The 20,770-nt window shown below is 48.1% G+C and overlaps 1 protein-coding gene across 1 annotated transcript in view; it reads left to right on the top strand.

Moving 5' to 3' along the window:
- Positions 1–20,770, top strand: part of ANK1 (ankyrin 1) — a 287,181-nt gene that overhangs the window by 246,194 nt on the left and 20,217 nt on the right. The window contains exons 36-38 of the mRNA XM_075556616.1: positions 383–457; positions 3,941–4,072; positions 5,776–5,919. Coding sequence (XP_075412731.1) covers positions 383–457; positions 3,941–4,072; positions 5,776–5,919 — 351 coding nt within the window. The remainder of the gene's footprint in view (positions 1–382; positions 458–3,940; positions 4,073–5,775; positions 5,920–20,770) is intronic.

A 20,770-nucleotide genomic window follows, 5' to 3' on the forward strand; every position in this document is an offset into this window, starting at 1 on the left:
GCTTGCCTGGCCTGAGGCTGGCAGTTCAAACCCGCTCAGCAGCAGCACAGAATAAAGGCCTGGCAACCTGCTTCCAGAAAGAGGGCAGGCACCCCCGTAGGACATAGCGCTGCTCCATCACACAGGGGTCACCGTGAGTCAGAATGCATCTAGGTGGCCATTGGCTTAGCAGGGGCTGTGTCGGCGCTGTGGACCTTCTTAGCCCATGATAGATGCAGTGTGCTGAGCCTTGGACTGGGGTCCCACCTGGCCCATCCAGGATTAGCCCTCAACCCAGGGTACTCTGGGCCCATCAGGTGGCCTGGACATTACCAGCTGTTAGGCCCTCTGCCAAGGCTGTGTCCGGCCAGGCTCCTAAATGAAATCCCCTGCTTCTCCCCAGGTTTCCTCAATGAGACTGACCGAGCAGACATGAAAATGGCTATTATCTCAGAGCACCTTGGCCTCAGCTGGGCAGGTGAGTCCAGGAATTTGGGGTGTTAAAACACTATCTTTTATGTACCTCACTGAGGATTTCTGGGCCTCTCTTATGCCCTCTGCTGTGGACTTGATCTGTGATGGTCTCCGTCAGTCTATTGCGCCTGCAGCTCTGGGCACGGAGGGAAGGAGGGCCCCTCTCTCCTTGATTCTGTTTGGTTTCCCCTTGTGGGAAAGAATCATCAACTTTTCAGATTCTGGGAGACTTTGGGCTTGATCTAGTCCACCTCAGTTTGCAGATAGGAAGACTGCAACCCATCCAAGTAGAGTGACCATGTTGTGTAGCTAGTTAATGACCGAGCCCAGAGAAACCAACACACAGGACAAAACTGCATCTCCTGACTTCCTGGATGCTTGCCCACTGCTCCCTTTCCCACATACACCGTTTTCCCCGAACTGTGGCTTTGTGGACGGAAAGGAGGGGAGAACAGAGAAAGTCAACTTCTTTTCATTAAAAGTTCTGACTGTAGCTGAAGTCTACCAGAAGCCCCATCCACAATGGGGATAGATCTTCCATGAACAGGGGCAGGTGGGCAAAACATAAAGTTAAAGACCAAGATGGTCACAATGTTTTTTTATTCAACCTCTTACCCGATAACATGGGGAAAAGATGGGGTTTTCTACTCCCATTAGGAGTTACAGTCTCAGAAACACACGGGCAGTTCTACCCTGTCTTTCAGGGTGACTATGAGTGGGAATCGACTTGATTTTGGGGTTTTTTTTACCCTACAACTCAGTTCTCACTTCTTGCCCCCTCTTTCTGGTTAACCTTTTAAATGAGTGGAAGTCAATTTAGACACAATTCAGAAACCTTGGCAATAGGTAACATTATGATAAATGGAGAGCAGGTTGAAGCTGTAAAGAATTTGTCTTACTTGGATCCCCAGTCAGTGCTCATGGAAGCAGCCAATCAAGAGGAGGTCAAAAGATGTATTGCATTAGGTGAATCTGCTGCACAAGACCTCCTTAGAGGCCTAAAGAGCAAAGATGTATCTTTGAGGATGTAAGTACGCCCGGCCCCAGCCTTGGCGTTCTCCATTGCCTCCTCTGCAAATTGGACACTGAATAAAGAAGACCGAAGAAGAGTCGATGCACTTGAATTGTGGCGCTGGAGAAGAATCTTGAAAGTACCAAGGACTGCTAAAAGGACAGACTGATCTGCCCTGGAAGAAGTAAGGCCAGAGTGCTCCTTAGAGACAAGGATGGCAAGACTTCATCTTACATACTTTGGACATATTGTCAGGAGAAGCTAGTCCCTGGAGAAGGACAGCATGTTTGGTAAAGTGGAGGGGCGGTGAAAAAGAGGAAGGCCCTCAATGAGATGAATCGACACAGGGGCTGCAGCAATGGGCTCAGGCATGGGAACAATTGTGAGGATGGCACAGGACCGTGCAGTGTGTCCTTCTGTTGTGCCTGGGGCTGCTATGGGTCAGAGCTGACTCAATGGCACCTAACAATAACAACAGCGAGCACTTGCTGAGAGGCAGTGGGACACATTCTCAGAAGCACAGGGATAGTTCCATCATTAAACCATAACCATCGCTGCTTCTTAGGAGTCCCTGGGTGGTGAACTCCACTGCTAATCAAAAGGTTGCTGGTTCAAGTCCATCCAAGGCGCCATGAAAAATCATTGAAAAGTGGAAAACCCCCAGGTACACTGTACTGCTCAGACATACATGGGCCACCAGGAAACAGGATCCACTCAGTGTGTGTGTGTGTGTATGTGTGTATGTGAGTGTGTGTGTGTATGTGTGTGTGTGTCTTTGTGTATGTGTCTGTGTGTGTATGTGTGTGTATGTGTCTGTGTGTGTCTGTGTGTGTATGTGTGTGTGTCTGTGTGTATATGTGTGTGTGTCTGTGTGTGTCTGTGTGTGTATGTGTGTGTGTCTGTGTGTGTGAGTGTGTGTGTATGTGTGTGTATGTGTGTGTGTGAGTGTGTGTGTGTGAGTGTGTGTGTGTGTGAGTGTGTGTGTGTGAGTGTGTGTGTCTGTGTGTGTGTGAGTGTGTGTGTCTGTGTGTGTGTGAGTGTGTGTGTATGTGTGTGTATGTGTGTGTATGTGTGTGTGTGAGTGTGTGTGTGTGTGTGTGAGTGTGTGTGTGTGAGTGTGTGTGTGTGTGTGAGTGTGTGTGTGAGTGTGTGTGTATGTGTGTGAGTGTGAGTGTGTGTATGTGTGTGTATGTGTGTGTGTGAGTGTGTGTGTGTGTGTGTATTGTGTGTGTGAGTGTGTGTGTGAGTGTGTGTGTGTGAGTGTGTGTGTGTATGTGTGTGTATGTGTATGTGTGTGTATGTGTGTGTATGTGTGAGTGTGTGTGTATGTGTATGTGTGTGTGTATGTGTGTGTGTATGTGTGAGTGTGTGTGTGTATGTGTGTGTGTGAGAGTGTGTGTGTGTGAGTGTGTGTGTGTGTATGTGTGTGTGTATGTGTGTGTGAGTGTGTGTGTGTATGTGTGTATGTGTGTGTGTATGTGTGTGTATGTGTATGTGTGTGTGTATGTGTATGTGTGTGTATGTGTGTGTGTGTCTGTGTGTGTGTATGTGTGTGTGTCTGTGTGTGTGTATGTGTGTGTATGTGTGTATGTGTGTGTGTCTGTGTGTGTGTCTGTGTGTGTATGTGTGTGTGTCTGTGTGTGTATGTATGTGTGTATGTGTGTGTATGTGTACATGTGTGTATGTATGTGTGTATGTGTGTGTATATATGTGTGTATGTATGTGTGTATGTGTGTATGCGTGTATATGTATGTATGTGTGTGTATGTGTATGTGTGTGTATGTGTGTGTGTGTATATGTGTGTATGTGTGTATGTATGTGTGTATGTGTGTGTGTGTGTGCGTTTCTTGGCCCTTCACGCTATTATTTTCCTTCTCCCTCTTCCTTGAAATTAGACTCTGATGCTATTTTCTACCTGTAAGATAACAATAAAGGCTCCAAGGTGGGCGGGAGAGCCACCCTTCCATTTAGATGGCAATTTGTGCTTTCATTTTAAATGTAAATAATGCCTTCCCTGAAGAGACACGGAGTTACCTGAGTGTGGTCTTCTCACCTCGGAGTCTTGGGAGAAGGGGGGGTGCACTAGAGAGGGCGTCAGCAGGCTTGTTTCACTGCGCGCTCTCCTGCGGACTTGCTCTGTGACCTTGGAGCAGTCGCTGACTCCTGGCTCATTCTCTCGAATCTGAGGGCTGGAGAGCAAGGGCATCCCTCCCTTCACTCATGCAACATGCTATTTATTGAGCAGCCCTGCCCACACCCCGTTTTCTGGGGACGCGGCTATGGAAGTGACGGTATCTCACCTAGCATTTCTTCGTGAGGAATACCAAGTCCAAAGACCAACTGTTCTTGAACTCCCTGTACTGCCCTCACCCTACCCCCGCCCCTCCCACCTCCAGGTCCCCACTCTCTGCTTGGAGCAGAGCTGGCCGGGATCTAGGGCTTGGCTCACATCTGGTCTCGGTTCTTTGCCTGCAGAATTGGCCCGGGAGCTGCAGTTCAGTGTGGAAGACATCAACAGGATCCGAGTGGAGAACCCGAACTCCTTGTTGGAGCAGAGTGTAGCCTTGTTGAACCTCTGGGTCATCCGTGAAGGAGAAAATGCGAAGAGTCAGTACCTTTACCTTCAGGAAGGCGTCTCTTCCTCCAAAGCCTGTGGCAGGACGTTCTCTTCCTTCAAAGCCATTGCTCAGAATGGTCTTTTAAAACATCAGTGCCACGGGCATCTAGTTCCATATCTAGCCATTCAGTCGTTCATCCACCTCTACAGCCGTTGCACGCGCATCACCACTGTCAGTTTGAGAGCATTCTCTTCATTCTTGTACTCATCCTTCTTCGCTCACCAGTCCCCCAGCCTCCAATGACACACCCCAAGGAGCCATTCATCTACTTCCTCCTCGATAGATTTACCTATCCTGGTTTTCATATGCAGAAGAGCACTTTTCTAAACTAACAATTACAGAGTAAAACAGAAACGAAAGCAGAAAACATTAAACACGAGAACAAATTTAAGTGGCTCATAAGGCAGATCAAATGGCAGGATGCCAAACTAACCTAACTGCATCTGCAACAATCCACCTTCCAATGCGTTCTGCATGATAGCAACTCTCATGGTGGCCTACTGGGAATCAACCCGTAGATCCCGCTCACACACGCACACACACACTCACACACACACAAACACACACATACTTTTCTGGTGCTGTGGTAACAGAAATATCACTAGCATACCTTAAAAAAGGAGATACCCATTTACTCGGGAAGCTAGCACCCTACATTTAGCACGTGGCCCTAGGGCAGAAGTCCTTGTTTGTCCTAGTTCAGCTTCTGGCAGTCAGTCAACAATCCTTGGTCCTTTGGAGATCGCTCATCAGAGGACATTTATCTCGTTATTTATCTCACCCCATTGTAGGTCTATGACGCTCTTTATAGTACTCGGTGTGATGAGGGGTCAGACACACCATCCACTGGCGTGGCCTCATGGATCTAAACGGCCAGCTATTCCCCAGTGGGATGACAGCCACAGGATCATGACCCCAGCATGTTTTTAGGGAGCACAGTGCAGTCCATCCTCACACATACACACTGTGTACATAAACACACACTCTCTCAGGGTCACTAGGTCATCTAGCCAGTCCTACCAAGTGACCAGAGGATCTTGGCTTCCCTATTTCCCCCATTCTGGGAATAAGATAAAAATTCCATCAGGATCCCTAGATTACAGCATCGAGGAGGCAGCGTGACTCCCACGTTGGAAGTCTCCCTGCTGAATGTCTCAACCAAGTGCATGCTGCTTCTCCAGGCGGGAGTGTGGGTGAGCCCGGTCTATCTGAAGCCATTCTTCCAGGAGCACCTTTTTCCCTCCAACCTGGAGGAAAGACCCATCTCCCGCTGTCTTTTCAGCCCCCTTCAAACAAAAGTCCTATGCCCCAAACAAACCCAAACACTACAGGAACGTGGAATGTTTACATCTGCATCCCACATCAGCTGGCAAAGACTAAACATTTCAAAAGGACACGATCCAATCCTCACGCCTCCTCTTAGATTGCGAAAACAAGCTGCCTAGGCTTTAAAATGGGCCATTATTGCTAAAATTACATTCTCCAAAGTGTCTGTTCCTGTCGATTCTGACCAAAGAGGGGTTGCCAGGTGTCCCTGCTCCCTTTCCCCCTTCTGAGAATACAAATCCTCTCCCTTCACACACCTTCCCTCCTGGCCTCCTTCTCAGAGCCCAGGGCGACATCCCCTAGCTGCTGTCCCATAATGGGTGAGTATTCGCTCCTTAAGTGTCTGTTCTGCCCTCCCCCTGACAGTGGAGAATCTCTACGCCGCCCTGAGGAACATTGACCGCAGTGAGATCGTGAACATGTTGGAGGGCTCGGGCCGACAAAGCCGCAATCTGAAACCAGAGCGGAGGCACGACCGGGACTACTCATTGTCACCCTCTCAGATGAATGGTGAGTGTCTTCGAGACCCTCCCGCACAGGAACCAGCACTCCAGATTGTGTCATCTCTCCCATTGGGGGGGGCATGGGGGTGTCAGTCAGCACCTCCCACCCAGGTGAGCGCAGGTGAGTGAAGAAGGCAGGCTCTGTGGAGTAGTGCTTTCTCCTCTGGACCCGTGTGGAGAGAGCCTCCCTGTCCATCAGCGACCAGGCTGCGGTCCCTGCAGGACTCGGGAGGGCAGTGGGCTAGATTCTTGCCCCCATGCAGCTGCACACGCTCCAAATCACACTGACCAAGGTGTGGGTCCTCTGGAGGCGTCGGTGTGGTATGTAATGTTGCAGCTGAAACAACCCAGTGACTGAGAACGGAAGGGCTTCTTCAAGGCCCGATGTCAATTAGCGAGATGGTTTCAAAGAAATCCTTTTGTGACCGCTTCTATGAGACTTAAAGATGACTAGACGTCCCGCTTTGGGTGGGACAGTCCTGATTTTGAACAATTTTTCCCGCGTCCTGCGGCATTTTTAAAAAGTCCCGATTTTTGGAAAGAATGCACGACAAGCTAGGGTATACGGTTTTCGGCTGCCATGTGGCTGTTTCGCCAGGATATGCATTTTATCATTGGTGTCCCGCTTTACCAATGTTAAAATCATGTTAAAATCAGGTCACCTTAAAATGGTTTCTTTGAAGCCGGTGTCTCCCATTTCTCTCTCACCTCTCCTGGTTCAAAGAGAGGCAGCCCAGGGGGTCCCGGACTTCTGCCCCTGCCCTTCACCACTGCTGCTTCTCAGTCAGGACAGCTCGCCTGGAAGCAACAGCAGACGTTGCTAGTCACCCGAAGGAGCCAGGGCCCAAGAGCCCCAGGCTTGCTCCTCTCCACCTGCTTCCTCTCCCGGTCCTTACACTCTTCACACTGGGGACAGACGCAAACCATAGGCCTCACATCATGTCACTGTGGTGGGAAAAGCATGGACCTGGGAGTCAGAAGACCTGGCTTCCAGCCCTTTCTTTCCGGCCAACTGCCTGTGTGGCTGTGTTATCTCCTCTTCCCCCAAATTCGGTTGCATTCTCAAATCCAAGCTCACTGCCGTGGAGACAGTGCTGACTCCTAGCGACCGCCTATAACTGTTGATGGGAATAGAAGCCCAGTCTTTCTCCAAAGGGGCTGATGGTGGTTTCAAACTGCCGACCCTGTGGATTGCAGCCCAGCGCCTCACCACTGCACCAACAGGGCTCCTTTTCAGTTGCTTTAGATCCTCCAAATTCCTTACAGAACTTGCAAAGGAATTCTGTGAGAGCTCACACTCTGGTGTCTAATATGTTGTCACAGACCGATGTGCTGTGATGTTTATGCCCCCAGTCCTCAGTTTTAATGAACTTCACAGTGAACTGCACCGACCACCAGCAGTCTGGACGCAATAGCACTGGATAAGAAATAGTTGGGTCTGGCCACTTTTGCTGGGAGGTTCCAGCCAGGGGGAGTCTGTGCATGCCGAGCCCCTCATACTTCTTTCTCTCCTGTGTCCTGTCTCTCCTGAAATATGCCACCCAGTGCCACCAGGTCCCGGGCTCATCTTCTGTCGGTCATCTCCTGTGCCCTCTCTCTTCTGACCTCGCTTTGACCTCTAGTTTGCTCATTCTCTTGCACCTACTGTCTCTACTGTCTCCACTTGGCCAGATGTCACAACTGTTGGCCTCCAACAGATGCATGCCCTGAAAGACCCCTGAGCCTTTCCCCTCCCCCTGTCTCATGGCTGTGTCTGTGGGCACCCGTGTACATGCCTGTGTGCGCACAGGGGTCTGTTGTGCCTCTTTAGCCCGGTTGTGCATTGTGTATTGCTCACTCTTCAACTCCACTCCCAAAAGGCTCCAGGACAGGGTCTGGGAGTCAGGGCACCTGGCTTCAACATGTCAGGGACTGCTAGGTCGCCCCCCTCCCTTTCGCACCAGAGGAAAGGCAGGCCAGTTGAGGAGTGCTGCCAACTTTGGGAAACCCACATAATAAGACACGCCTTCTCTACGTGATAACTGATCACTTGGATAAAGTGTATTTAACATGGTTGCCGTTCCAACCATGTTAGCTCGGGTTTGGTTGACACTGTCAGTAAGGTCAAATCTGTTGTTGTTGTCGGTTCCCACTCACAGCTGCCTTTTGTACAACAGAGCGACACACCATCCAGGTCTGTTAAACACGTTTGGTTAAATTAGCAAACATTTACCGAGCCTCAAATAAATATCTACAGGACAATGTGCCATTGCAATTCCTTGAGTATAAACAAGGTAGTTAGAGATCTCAGGATCTAGGAAAGTCTTTCATTGGGCGTAGGACTCGCAGCTCCCAGCAGACCTTGGGATTGCAGTGCTCCAATGGGTGATCAGTACTTCTGTGGGGCTGTGTCCCTGTCTGCTCCAGGACAGGGCAAGCAGCTCTGGGTTCCGGTTGGCCAGTTCACTGGGCAAATCACTGTTCTAAGCATAGGATAGCAATCTGTTCTCACACAGTTAAAAACAAAACAACTCTGCCTTCTGGACATTCGATTAGAGGAGCCAGACAATGGCATAGGATGTTGGTGAGTCAGATAATGAGCTATCAGGTGGGAGAAAGTGTGGAGAAAGGGAAACCCAGGTCACAGGGATGGGGTGCTGGGATTATGGAGTGAAAATCGCATCTGCTGGCAATGGCATCATTTGAGCAAAGACTTGAAGAGCATTCTGGACGGAGCACAGCAAGCACAGTGGCCCCGAGACAGGGGACATGGTTAGCCTGCTCACAGGAGAGGGAGCGGGAGGGTTTTGAGCAAAGGGGTGCCATGCCGTAGCTTAGCCTTTCGAAGGGTTGATCTCCCTGCTGGGTGGGTTTTATGCCGCGACAAACTGAACCCTTCTAGGATTCCTGGCTTCTCTATCCGACCTCATCGACGCCTTGAGTCCGCATCTCAATCCAAGTATCCCAGCAGATAGAGGCTTCACCCTGTGGGCACCCCGCCCACCACCCAACCCCAGTGCTCATGAGTAGGTAGGTGCCCAGTTGGATCGACTCCGCCTTTGTGACACCGGAACTGTCTGCTCTGTGTCTTCATGCCTTCTTCCCGGCCCCAGGGAGATCGCCCACACCTGCGCAGCCTTCTGCTCTGGAAAGAAAGGAGCAGGAAGGATCACGGTATCGTGCTGGGGCGCGGCAGCTTCCCGCAGGGTGCCTGCCTTTCTCCTGGGCAAAGTCACGTGAGGACGTGGCCAGGTGCCAGCCTAGCGCATCTCCGCCACGGCCGCAGTTAGCCCTGCGCTCCGCTGTGCTGCACCGCATTCCTCTGCTTGTCGGAGTCCTGTCCACGCAGCCGCAGGGCCTGCGGGCAGTCATTTGTGGCTCTGAGCTTCCTGGGAGTCTGAGAAATGCAGGGGGCTGTCCGGGGCTAGCAACCTTAGGTCTGTTTTCCTTCCCTTGTGGCTCCTGCGTCAGCCAGAGAAGATGGGGTCTCAGTCAAAAAGCTAGTTTGCTTCTTCTGCGTGGGAGGGAACGACCTGAGGGCCTTGTAGTAAACTTGAGGGAGGGAGAGTGCCTGAAAAGCAACACAAATAGCCTGTTCCTGAAAATAGAACAGATTTCCCTCATGAAAGACAAACATCACCCAGCCACGTTTATCAGCTCCATGTGGTTTGAGGACGGAATTGGACACGTATTAACGTCTATGTGGACATGGAATGTGTTTTCTTTATTTATATCAACTCTCCCTGCACAAAACCAGTCATTGTGGCTCCTGTCTGAGGTCAGGTTGTCTATCTACCTCTTGTCCAGCTGACTACTGACATTCAACAAAAAGGACCATTGGCACGTCGGAAGTGCCAGAGAATCAGGGCAATAACCTGAGGGGAGTAGAGACCTGGGGAGGGGATGGATCCTTCCACCACGCTCTTCCCCACAGCAATATGCATGGTGGTCTTTTTCCTGGGTTCCCCAAATGGAGCTCCATGAGAGACTGAGAGATGGGCTGGTGACCCAGAGGTGGCAGGACCTCATGGGACTAGCAGATGGGACCCTTAGGGAACCCCTCGTTCTGTAGTTCACTCTGGTCTGACCCGTGTGGATCACTGACAGCCCAGCCCCAAGGGGAGGGTGGGTGGGTCCTCTGGAAACTTAGCGGCGTATGCTTGCCTGCCCTCACATCCTTGTCACTTAGGTAAGGGTCCATGGTGAAGGTAAGCAAGGACGTCCTGGCAGAGGGTACCTGAGAACGCACCTCGCGTCCTCTGGGGCCACAGAACCCCCATTTCCTAGTTCTAGTCAAGCCCTGCTGACACTCCCCAGAGTGGCAAAGGCTTCAGCCCCCTGGACAGAGGAGCCACTTAAGATGTAGGCAAGCCTTCAGGGTCATAGGGACTGGGTATATCCTCCTGCTTGAAAGGACAAAAAAACCCAGCAAAATAGACGAAACAACGGTGTTAACGCATCGGACAGCAGAGCGCACAAACTCGGGATTCATCAGAGAAGGCGAGCCCTGCGGTGCCCAGCGTCCCACCTCGAGGGAGTGGCTGGACAGTGGCCGAGGGAAAGGGAACCCAGGGAGACTCTGAACTGAGAGAAGCCGCTGAGAGTCCAGGCTGACCAAGGTGCCTAGCGCTCCGCAGACAGAGTGCCCGAGAGAACACTGCTCCAGAAGAGACGGTCCCAAATATGCAGAGTGCCTCGCTCCGTCGTTCACCTGAGTGCTAGTCCGCCACGGCCACACTGATCATTCACCGGTCGCTTGGGCTCACAGGTTCCTGCCTCAGAAACGAGGCATGAATTAGTCCTCGGCTGAGTGCTGCTCCAGGCCTGACGAAGAAATCTTGAAAGAAAAACTCAGAAAGTATCTGCTTGTTTCCAAGTCATTAACTGCATAGTAGACTAAACCTCAACCACCAGGTATACCAAGAGGCAGGAGACACAAGCAAGGATGAGAAGAAAGATCGATGGATTGAAATGGAACCAGACCAGTGCTAACACGGATGCTAAATTAGCAGACCAGGATGGTAAATTATGATAACTTCATTTCAGATGTTCAAAAGTGATAGGGGAAGATATTCCATAAAGACTCAAATTAGTATTTCAGAGGTGAAAACCCTGATGTGTGAGTAAAGCATCCCTGGTTGAAATGAGATCATGCAAAATAAGACGGGACAGCATAGTAACATCTAAAATGAAGCGACAGAGAAAATACAATTGCTTTCTCTGTCACACTATCGGGAAGTTTCAGGGGACTTCATATAGATGGACTTATAAAAAATATATGTTTATGAAATATATAGCATTGCTATGAAACTAGAGATAACATACAGTAACTTTTTCTGGGAGCTATAGGACTATTTCAGGTGACCTAATATACATGAAATTATAGTCCCCGAAGGAGGAGAGGGCGGCAAAAGCACTTGAAGAACAGTAGCAAACTATTTTTCTAAATTTGATGAAAATCATAAATACACACAGATTGAAGAATGGAACAACCTCATGTACAGGAAGCATTAAAACAGCCACCGCAAGGTGCGTTATAATTATAAAGGACCTGTTCAAAGCAGTGCTAAGAAGAGACTCTTCAAAGGAGCCTGGGCAGACGATGGAGGCGGGGGTGGGGTGTGGAGGATGAACTCAGCAATAAAAATAAGGATGATACCATATTATCATGTAGCTCATTAGAAACAATGCAAGTCCAGAGTCGGCAGAACCACATAGTTAAAGTAAACATCATCTTTAAAATAAAACAAAGGCAACATTGTCTAAACTAATGTGTTAGTTTGGGTTGACTGGAGAAACAAATTCATAGACACTCTATGTGTAGAAGAATGAGCTTTAGATACAAGAGCAATTGAATCTTGTAAAAACAGCCCAGCCCAGATCAAGTCCCTACCTCCGATATTAGCCCATATGTCCGATACCAATCTATAAATTCCTCTTCAGACTCACGCAACACATGCAATGACGCCAAATGCAGGAAGATCACAGGCCAGTGGGTGGAGGTCTTGTGGATCCAGTGGCAGTGGAAGCATCTGGCTCCTTCAGCTCCAGGGCTCTAGCATAGCTCCAGGTGTCTTCTCCACAGGAATGTCTCACTGGAAGTGAACGTGTGTCCCACCTCCAATGAGCTATTTATCTCCTCAGTGCCTCCAAGTGAGGTCATCGAGCTGCCACCTGATTGACAGGCTAAACTCCACCCCTTGACTCTTAAGTCTCAAACTGATAACAGATTCTGTAACTACCACCCCTGACCCAGAAGTCTAGACCCATCAAAAGTGACTTTCAAAAATAAAGGCAACCTTGGAAGACGTCCAATGATAAACAAATAAAATAAGGACAATAAAATTTAAATGAAGACATTCCAAAGCTGAAGGCGTTTGTTTCCAGGTGGCCTGTGCTACAGGTAATATATTTGTGTGTATATGTAAGTCCTTCAGGTCCAAGGAAGACGATGCCAGACAGAAAAAGAGATTGACATGAAGGAATGAACAGTTCCAGAAATATTAAACTACTGGGTTAAACGCAGAAGCTTTATTTTCTCATCATATGAATATCTTTTCAAAGATTAACTGATGTGTAAGTAAAATAGTAACGTAATACTGGGTTTGTAAAATGGGTGACAATAGCATGAAAGTCGGGAAGGGGAAATGGAAGTGCTCTTTGCCGGCTTATATAATAGCGTCACTTCAAAGCAGAGTGCGACCGCTGGAGGATGTCGACCGTAAACCCGAAGCAAGCACTAGAATGGTAGAGCAAGAGTCATAGCTTCAGATACAGACTCCTGAAGCTGGGTGATTAGATCATAAAACTACTTTAGCCCAGGCACCAAGAACAGCAGGGTTAGTGAGAACTACCAGATGATAGATTTAAATCTATCCATATTAATCTTAGCAAATATAAATGACCTCAAAACACCATTGAAAAGGCAAAAAAATCACATAGGACATAAAATCGAGGCCAGACAGCATAGTGCCTGTAAGAAATGCCACGTAAAGACACAAATAGTTTAAAAGTAGAGTGATGAGGAAAGCTAAAACCTGCCAACACTCATCCACAGAAAGCTGGAGTCCGTACTAAGAGAAGACAAAGTAGATTTCAGAGCAAAGATACCACCAGGAATAAAGTAATGTCATAATGATAAATGATTCAGCTCCTGGAAGCTTGGTTGTGTGCTTTGGAGTCAGCTCCCGCTCAGCGATCCCGGGTACAAGAGAGCGACAGGCTGCCTGGCCCTGGTCAGCCTCACAGTCACTGTCAAGTTGGAGCCCATTGTTAGAGCTCTGTCCGTTCATCTTGGGGAGGGCCTTCCTCTTTTCGCTGACCTTCTACTTCCCCAAGCATGATGCCTTTCCCCAGGGACTGATCCCTCCCGATAACATGTCCAGAGGACATGTGGTGAAATCCTACCATTCTTGCTTCAGAGGATCATTCTGACTGTACGGCTTCCATGCCAGACCCATTCGTCCTTCCGGCGGTCCTTGGCAAACGCAGTGTTCTTTGCCAATATCACTTTCTCAGTTGTCTATGCAACTAATAACAGAGCTTCCACCTACATGAAACCCAGAGAACAGCAAGCACGACTAGGCCAAAACACAGTAACTGTGGGAGACTTTAACACCCCTCTCTCGGTAACGGATGGGCAAGTGGAAACGTCAGCAAGTGTCTAGGAATTTGAACACCATCATCCAATTTGGGCTGACTGATGTTTACAGAACAGTCCAGTGAATCGCAACTGCACATTCTTTTCCGTTGCACCCGGAATATATACAACAAATGGACCATAATCTAGAATCTGGATCACAACACAAGTCTCAATACATTGTAAAAGAACTCAAGGCGTACAAAGTACGTTCTTGGGTCACAATGTATTTCAATTGGAAACAAATCCCAAACCTGGAAAGCCTCCAATATTTGAAAACCAAAGAACACCTTTTGAAATGACCTATGTGTCTAAGAAGAAATCAAAAGGCACTTCAAAAGTGCTTAAACCTAAAACTCAAAAAAGTCAAACTGACTGTCATCAAGTCTGTACTGACTCATAGCGACCTATAGGACAGGGTAGAACTGCCCTCTGTGGGCTTCCAGGGCTCTTTATGGGAATAGAAAGACCCGTCCTTCTCCAAAGCAACACTGGTGGTTTCAACCACTCACCTTGCAGATCACAGGCCAACTCGGAACCATTCGGCCGCCAGGGCTGAATTTAAATATCAGGTATTAAAATTGGGGGGAGGCCATTTACATAGTCCTTAGGGAGACATAATATCATTAAATGTCTACAGTTAGAAAAATTCTCAAGTCAATGAGTCAAATTTTTACTTTAAGAAAGTAGAAAAGGAGAGCAAAATAAACCCAAAGTATGCTGTTCAACCAGCTCTCACTCATAGCAACCCGTGTACAACTGAGCACAGGACTACCGGCCCGGCGCCGCCCTCCCACTCCTGGTGCTTGAGCCCAGGGCTGCTGTGGCCACCGTGCCAACCCATCTCCTCGACAGTCTCCTTCCTTTTTGAGAACCGTCTACTCGACCAGCATGGGGTCCTTCTCCAGGGACTGGTCTTTCCTGGTAGCATGTCCAGAGGACGTGAGACAAAGTCTTCCCATTCTTGCTTCTTTTTTTAAAATTAATTAATTAATTAATTAATTAATTAGAAAAAAACAATTTATTAGGGGCTCATACAACTCTTATCACAGTCCATACATATACATACATCAATTGTATGTACATTCTTTGCCCTAATCATTTTTTTGTTTGTTTTTTTTCTCCTCTTTTCTTTTTTTACATTTTATTAGGGACTCATACAACTCTTATCACAATCCATACATATACATACATCAATTGTATAAAGCACATCCATACATTCCCTGCCCCAATCATTCTCAAAGCTTTTGCTCTCTCCACTTAAGCCCTTTTGCATCAGGTCCTCTTTTTTTTTTCCCTTCCTCCCCGCTTCCCCCCCCCCCATTCTTGCTTCTTAGGAGCATTCTGGTTGACTTCCTCTAAGACAGTCTTGTTTCTTCTTTTTACCAGTTCATGGTATTTTCAACATTTCTTCACCAACACCATAATTCAAATGCAGCAGTGCTGCTTCAGTCTTCCAAAGAAAGTAGATAATAATAAAGATTAGATCGAAAATCAGAAAAGCCTAGGTGTCTGCTAACCTAAAAGTTATGAGTCAACTCCATGGCAGCTAATAAAGGTCAAAGTCAAAGTCCCTAGGTGTTTGTTCCAGTAACGATTTCCAGCTTGGAAAACTGGCCCCTTTGGGCAGTTCTACTCTGTCTACAAGGTTGTTAGGAGTCAGGATTGACTCGACAGCAATGAGTTTGTTTTTTGAGAGGTACTAGTGCCCAAACTCACTGCCATCGAGTCGATGCCAACTCATAGTGACCCCACAGGACAGGGTAGAATTGCCTCTGTGAGTTTCTGAGACTAACTGTTTATGGGAGAAGAAAGCCCAAGCTTTTTGCCACAGAGCTGCTGGTGGTTTTGAACTGCTGACCTCGCACGCCCCAGCCTAATGCATAATCACTATACCAGCAGGGCTCCTTGTGCTTGTGCCCAACTGCAGTTTAAACCACCCCAGTGATACCACTGGAGAAAGGGTCTTGACAGTCTGCTTCCGTGAAAATTACAACCAAGAAAGTGCACGGAGCGGTTCTGCTTTGTAACACGTGGGGTCACCGTGAGTTAGAATTGACTCGGCGGCAACGAACAAGAGAGTGGAAAATCAATGACCCTGAGAACAGATCAGGACTGGAGAAAATCAATGAAATCAAACACTGCGTCGTAGTAGAAAATGTCAATAGAGTTGATGAGCCTCCAGCCAGATGGATTGGGGGTGGGGTTAGGGAGATGAAAAATTACCAGCATCAGGAATAGGTAACATCACATTGAATTCTACAGGCAGTGAAAGGATAATGAAGGAATACTGTGACAACTTTGTGCCGATGAATTCAGAAGCAGAGGTGAAGTGAACAGAGTCTCTTTGAAAGTCATGAACTATCAAAGCTAACTTAGGAAGAAATAGATCACCTGATTAGCCCTATATTTGATAAAGAAATTAAATGTGTTAAAAAATAATCTTACAGAGAAAACTTCAGGCCCAAGTGCATTCACTGGTGATTTCTACCATACAGTTAAGCAAGAAATAACTCATTTGGAAAATGGAAATACTACTTCCCAACTTATTCTATTGAAGCCAGGATCATCCCGCCCATAGAAAGCAAAGGTATTACAAGAAGAGAAATATGCAAGTCAGTATGCAAAAATATAAACAGAATTTTAGCAAATCAAATGCAAACAATATATATAGAAGGTAATACTAGTATTTCTACCATGAATGCAAGAGTGGTTTACCATTCTTACATCAGTGTAATTCTCCAGATAACAACCTGAAAAGGTAGGCTTTGTAGTCATTGTGATAGCTTCAGAAAGAATATTTGACAAGACCCAACCTTTTATCCCCAGTGAAAACTCTCAGCAAAGCAGGAGTATAAAGGGGTTCACTCAGCCTGACAAAGGGCATCTCCAAAAAACTCTAACGTTACACTTAATGGTGAAGGAGTGTAGGCTCCGTAACAAGACAAGGAGGTCTACTCTCACCACTTGAGTTCAGCAATGCGTTAGAGTTCTTGCCAGTAAAGGAAGGCAAGTCAGAGAAATAAAAGGCAACCAAATTAAAAATAAAACTGTCACGATTCACAGATGACAGGATTACGCAGGTAAAACCATTGGAGCCTACAAGCAAGCAAACAAACAAACAAGACTAGTGAGTGTGGCAAGGCTGTAGGACACAATTTCAATATATAAAGGCAATTTGAATTTCCAGGTACTCGTAACAAATGATTGGAAATTAAAATTTTAAAATAACACAATTTACAGTAACATGGATAAAAATTGAGATACTTGGAGATAATCTGACCAAGGTGTGAAACCCCTATACAATGAAAACTGTAAAACCTAAACAAATGTAGCTATATCTCTTATTAATGGGTTAGAAAACTTGATAGGGCTAAAATGCCAATTCTCCCCTAAAGGATCCATAGATTTAATGTAATCTCAGTAAACATCCCAGTGTGCTTTTGGAGTAAAATGTGGCAAAATGATTTTAAAATTGGTATTGAAGGGCTCTGGAAAAGAACAAAGTTGGAGGAGTCACCTGACTCCTAATTAGACTTAATTAGATCTGAGGACTAATTAAAAAGTGACTGTCATCGGCACAGTCTACTATTGGCATCCAGATAAATGAGTTCAACGGAGTAGGGGCGCCTGAAAGAGACCCTTAGAAGGACACCTGATTTTCAACAAAGGGACAAAGTGCACTGGATGAAGAAAGGGCACTCTCTCAGCAAATTGTGCTGGAACAATTGGCTATTCAAATGCACCAACAAACTTGCAAAACTTAACTCAAAATAGATCCTACTGTGAAATGTAAAGCCTCGAGCTCCAAACCTTCTAAAAGAAAACTCTAGAGACCTTGAGGAAGGCAAAGGTACCTTAGATACAACACCAAAAACCATAATCCTTAACAGAACAACGGCATGAATTAGGCCTTATCAAAATTGAGACTGAAAGACAAACCACAGAGTGGGAGAAAATACTGGCAAAGAATAATCTCGCCAAGGATGGTCACCCGTAATGCATGCATTTAAAAACTCTCCACACTCAGCAATATGAAAATAATCTAACTTTTTAAGTGGAAAAAAGATCGGAACAGAACTTCACCATAGAACAAAGGCCTGTCTGTGGAAAATAGCTCCTACGCTATTTGTTTCAAGTCGCCGAGTGGTCTCTCACCGTTGGCAGTGGCACTGCGGTCGGTGGCAAACAGAAGCGGCCTAGGGGCTTCCCCCTCAAGTGGCATCCGGCCATTGCCTGGACACACCTCCACTCCAGAAGCCAATTACATGGCGACTACGCACCTGGAAGGGTGTGGGATACTGTTTGTCACTATGCAAGCACCAATTAAGACTCCAAGCAGATCCCCCGACCACAGTCTTTTAAGGCTGACCCGCCAAGTGCTGATGAGGAATACAGCTCTCATACTCCGCTGGGGGGAATGGAAAAGGGCACGGCATCTTGGGAAACTATTAGTCGTTTCTTAAAAAGATAAGCGCATACCTACCATAGGACTGGGAAACCAGATAAACAGATAACCCGGCTGTGATCTCTCATAGCAGGGAATCCAGCTCAACGTCTGGAGCAGGCGCCCTCAAACCACAGCCCGCGGGCCACATGCGGCCCGCCGGGGATATTTATGTGGCCCGCCGGGTGCTTTTGCCCTGTTTGATTTTTCACTTCAAAATAAGATATGTGCAGTGTGCATAGGAATTTGTTCATAGTGTTTATTTTTAACGGTAGTCCGGCCCTCCAACGGGTCTCAGGGACAGTGAACTGGCCCCCTGTTTAAAAAGTTTGAGGACCCCTGGCCTGGAGGATTGATCTAATGATCCACAGAACAATGTGGATGAAGCTTGAAATAAGGAGGCTGCGTGGAAGAGGGCGGGCAATGAGTACACACTGTATGACTCTATGTCACATGCTAGGAAGTGCTCAGTCATGTATAGTGACAAAAGTGGTTGCTTAGGAAAGGGTAGGAGCGCAAGGCGAGGTAGGGGTGCAGGAGGAAGTTTCAGGGAGGGATGAAGAAACCTTTGTGGGGTGCAGTGGGGTTGTAAGTGCCCCCTATTTTCCTTGTGGTGATGGTCTCATGAGTCTGCATACAAACATTGGAACTGATCAAAAGGTGCATTTAGATATGTAGTCACTGGGAATCCATCACACCTCAAGGAAGCGATTTTAAAAAGAGATACATGGTCAAAGCTAATAAAGATCAGGTTACCAGCTGTGTCACCTTCAGCAAGTTGCCAAGTCTCCAGCTGCCTACCCTATAATATAGGCGCGTGACTTCCCCTGTAAGATTGTTGTGGCAATTAAAGACATGTCTTATGCAAAGTAGACACTCAATAAATTATAGCAGTCTTAATGTTCACGAGAATGAAAAGAGTAGCAACCGCTTGCCTCTCTCACATACAGCCGGAGCCATTTCTAGGGCGGCTTTGAAGCTCCTTGCCTCTGGGGTGGGCCCCCCACCCCCAATCCCTCCGAAGGTCACCGTTTTGACGTACTCCTCCAAAGATGCCATGCACCCATTTCTCCTGCTCCTCAGCCCCCACCAGCTCCTCCAGAGCTTCAAGGAGACTAGGTTGCTCTCCACCACCCACCACCCAGCCTTTCCCCCAGCCCCTATCACCCGGCCACCTAGTTGCCCCTCCTTCCTCCCCGGATTTGGAGTCTAGAAAGGACTCCGAGGGGTAGAGCTTGGTCAGGAAGAACATGCTCCTGGAAGATGAAGCGAGTGGTCTGCCCAGCGCCCGGCCTGACTCCTGGCACGCTGGATACAGCTGTGCTTAGGCCCGGTGGGTGTGGTGAGGTCAGGAGCGCTGGCTCACCTGCCACGTAAGTCACACGACTGGAGGCAGGTAGGAGAGGTGGTGGGGAGGAAGTCAGTGTTTGTGATAACAGGAACTACGATTATTTTAATGAGCACTTGGGGAAGATGTCTTGTTACAAAGGGTGAAGGAGCGTGCATGTGTGCGTGTGCGTGTGTGTGTGTGTGTGTGTGTGTGTGTGTGTCCTCGACTTTAGCACTGTGGCTGGCATGTGATCGTCAGACCTCCGGTGGTGATTTTGATTGCACAAACGGCCGAGCACAGACAGCCGGCAGGATTGGCCTCAGGAGAGAGGCGTGCAGGAAGGAAGGTGGGGCTGGCAGTAGGAAGACACTGCCTGGCTCTGATCAAGGCTTAGCTCTGGAACCGGAGTATCATTGGATGTGAGCTGGGCAAGTTTGAATGGCAGAATCAAGAGTTGGACAGAGCGCCTCTCTGGAGGGGCAGGAAGGCCTGACAGGCTGAAGCCCTGGCAAGCCTCCCTCATGCTCAGCAACCTCCTTTGGCCCAGCCGAACCACCAGAAGTTGTTGACACCCAGCCGCTTCCAGGTTCCCCCAAGGAGCTCAAGTGCATGGAAAATCTACTCCCTTCTCCCACGCACATGTGTGGACATTGACTCTGAAGAGAAGCCACGTTCTCTTACTCTATAGCGGGGACCCCACCCTCCTGACTGGAGAAGAACTGGGGAGCCCCCAGACATTTCCCCCATTTACATGAGGTTACCCCCACCGACCTGCTTCAGAGCACTGCAGAGCCAGTAACCAGGCCAACTCCAAGCCTCTCCTAATGAGCTGGTCAGCAGGGAGTACTAACCAGCTGTGGTGACTACCGGTGACTAACAGGTCCACACACCTGGGGCCCCAGTTGGCTGGCTCCAGTCCCGCCAGGTGACCTGCAGCTGGATGACTAGCCCAGCACATCAGGGCAGAATATCAAAGCAGCAGATGTGCCTAGCCCCTCACGGGGTCCCTCTGACCTTGCTCCCTCTTTTGCACCCATAGAACCCTCACCTGCACCACTTTAGATCGTTCAGAGTTTCTGGAACCAATACACAGCTTGAGGAAAATACTTCATCCCAAACCAGAAGCCCGTTTCCCATTTGACTACCGCCCTGAGGTCTGTGGATGGTCAGTGTTGCCCCCCACTGCTCACCCCATCCCCGTGAGACCCCTCCAAGGGAGCCTGTTTCCTGACCCTGGTTTGGGCTGGGCCACTTCCCCCCCTTCAGGATCATTCCCCAAAAGAGCCCCTAGGACTGTGCTAAAGTGAGGTTCTGAGCAAAAAACACAACCCCCAAAGCCACATTTCTTCCTGCACAGCCGTCAAGTAGTGGGGCTCTCATCTGATTAGAGACAGAGACGCTCCTTTGTATCCAGTGCTCTGGACTGGATCAGGAAAAATCCAATCTCTTCTCTTTGCCATCCA

The sequence above is a fragment of the Tenrec ecaudatus genome, chromosome 8 (genome assembly GCF_050624435.1).
Source record: "Tenrec ecaudatus isolate mTenEca1 chromosome 8, mTenEca1.hap1, whole genome shotgun sequence".
NCBI classification, from domain to species: Eukaryota; Metazoa; Chordata; class Mammalia; order Afrosoricida; family Tenrecidae; genus Tenrec; species Tenrec ecaudatus.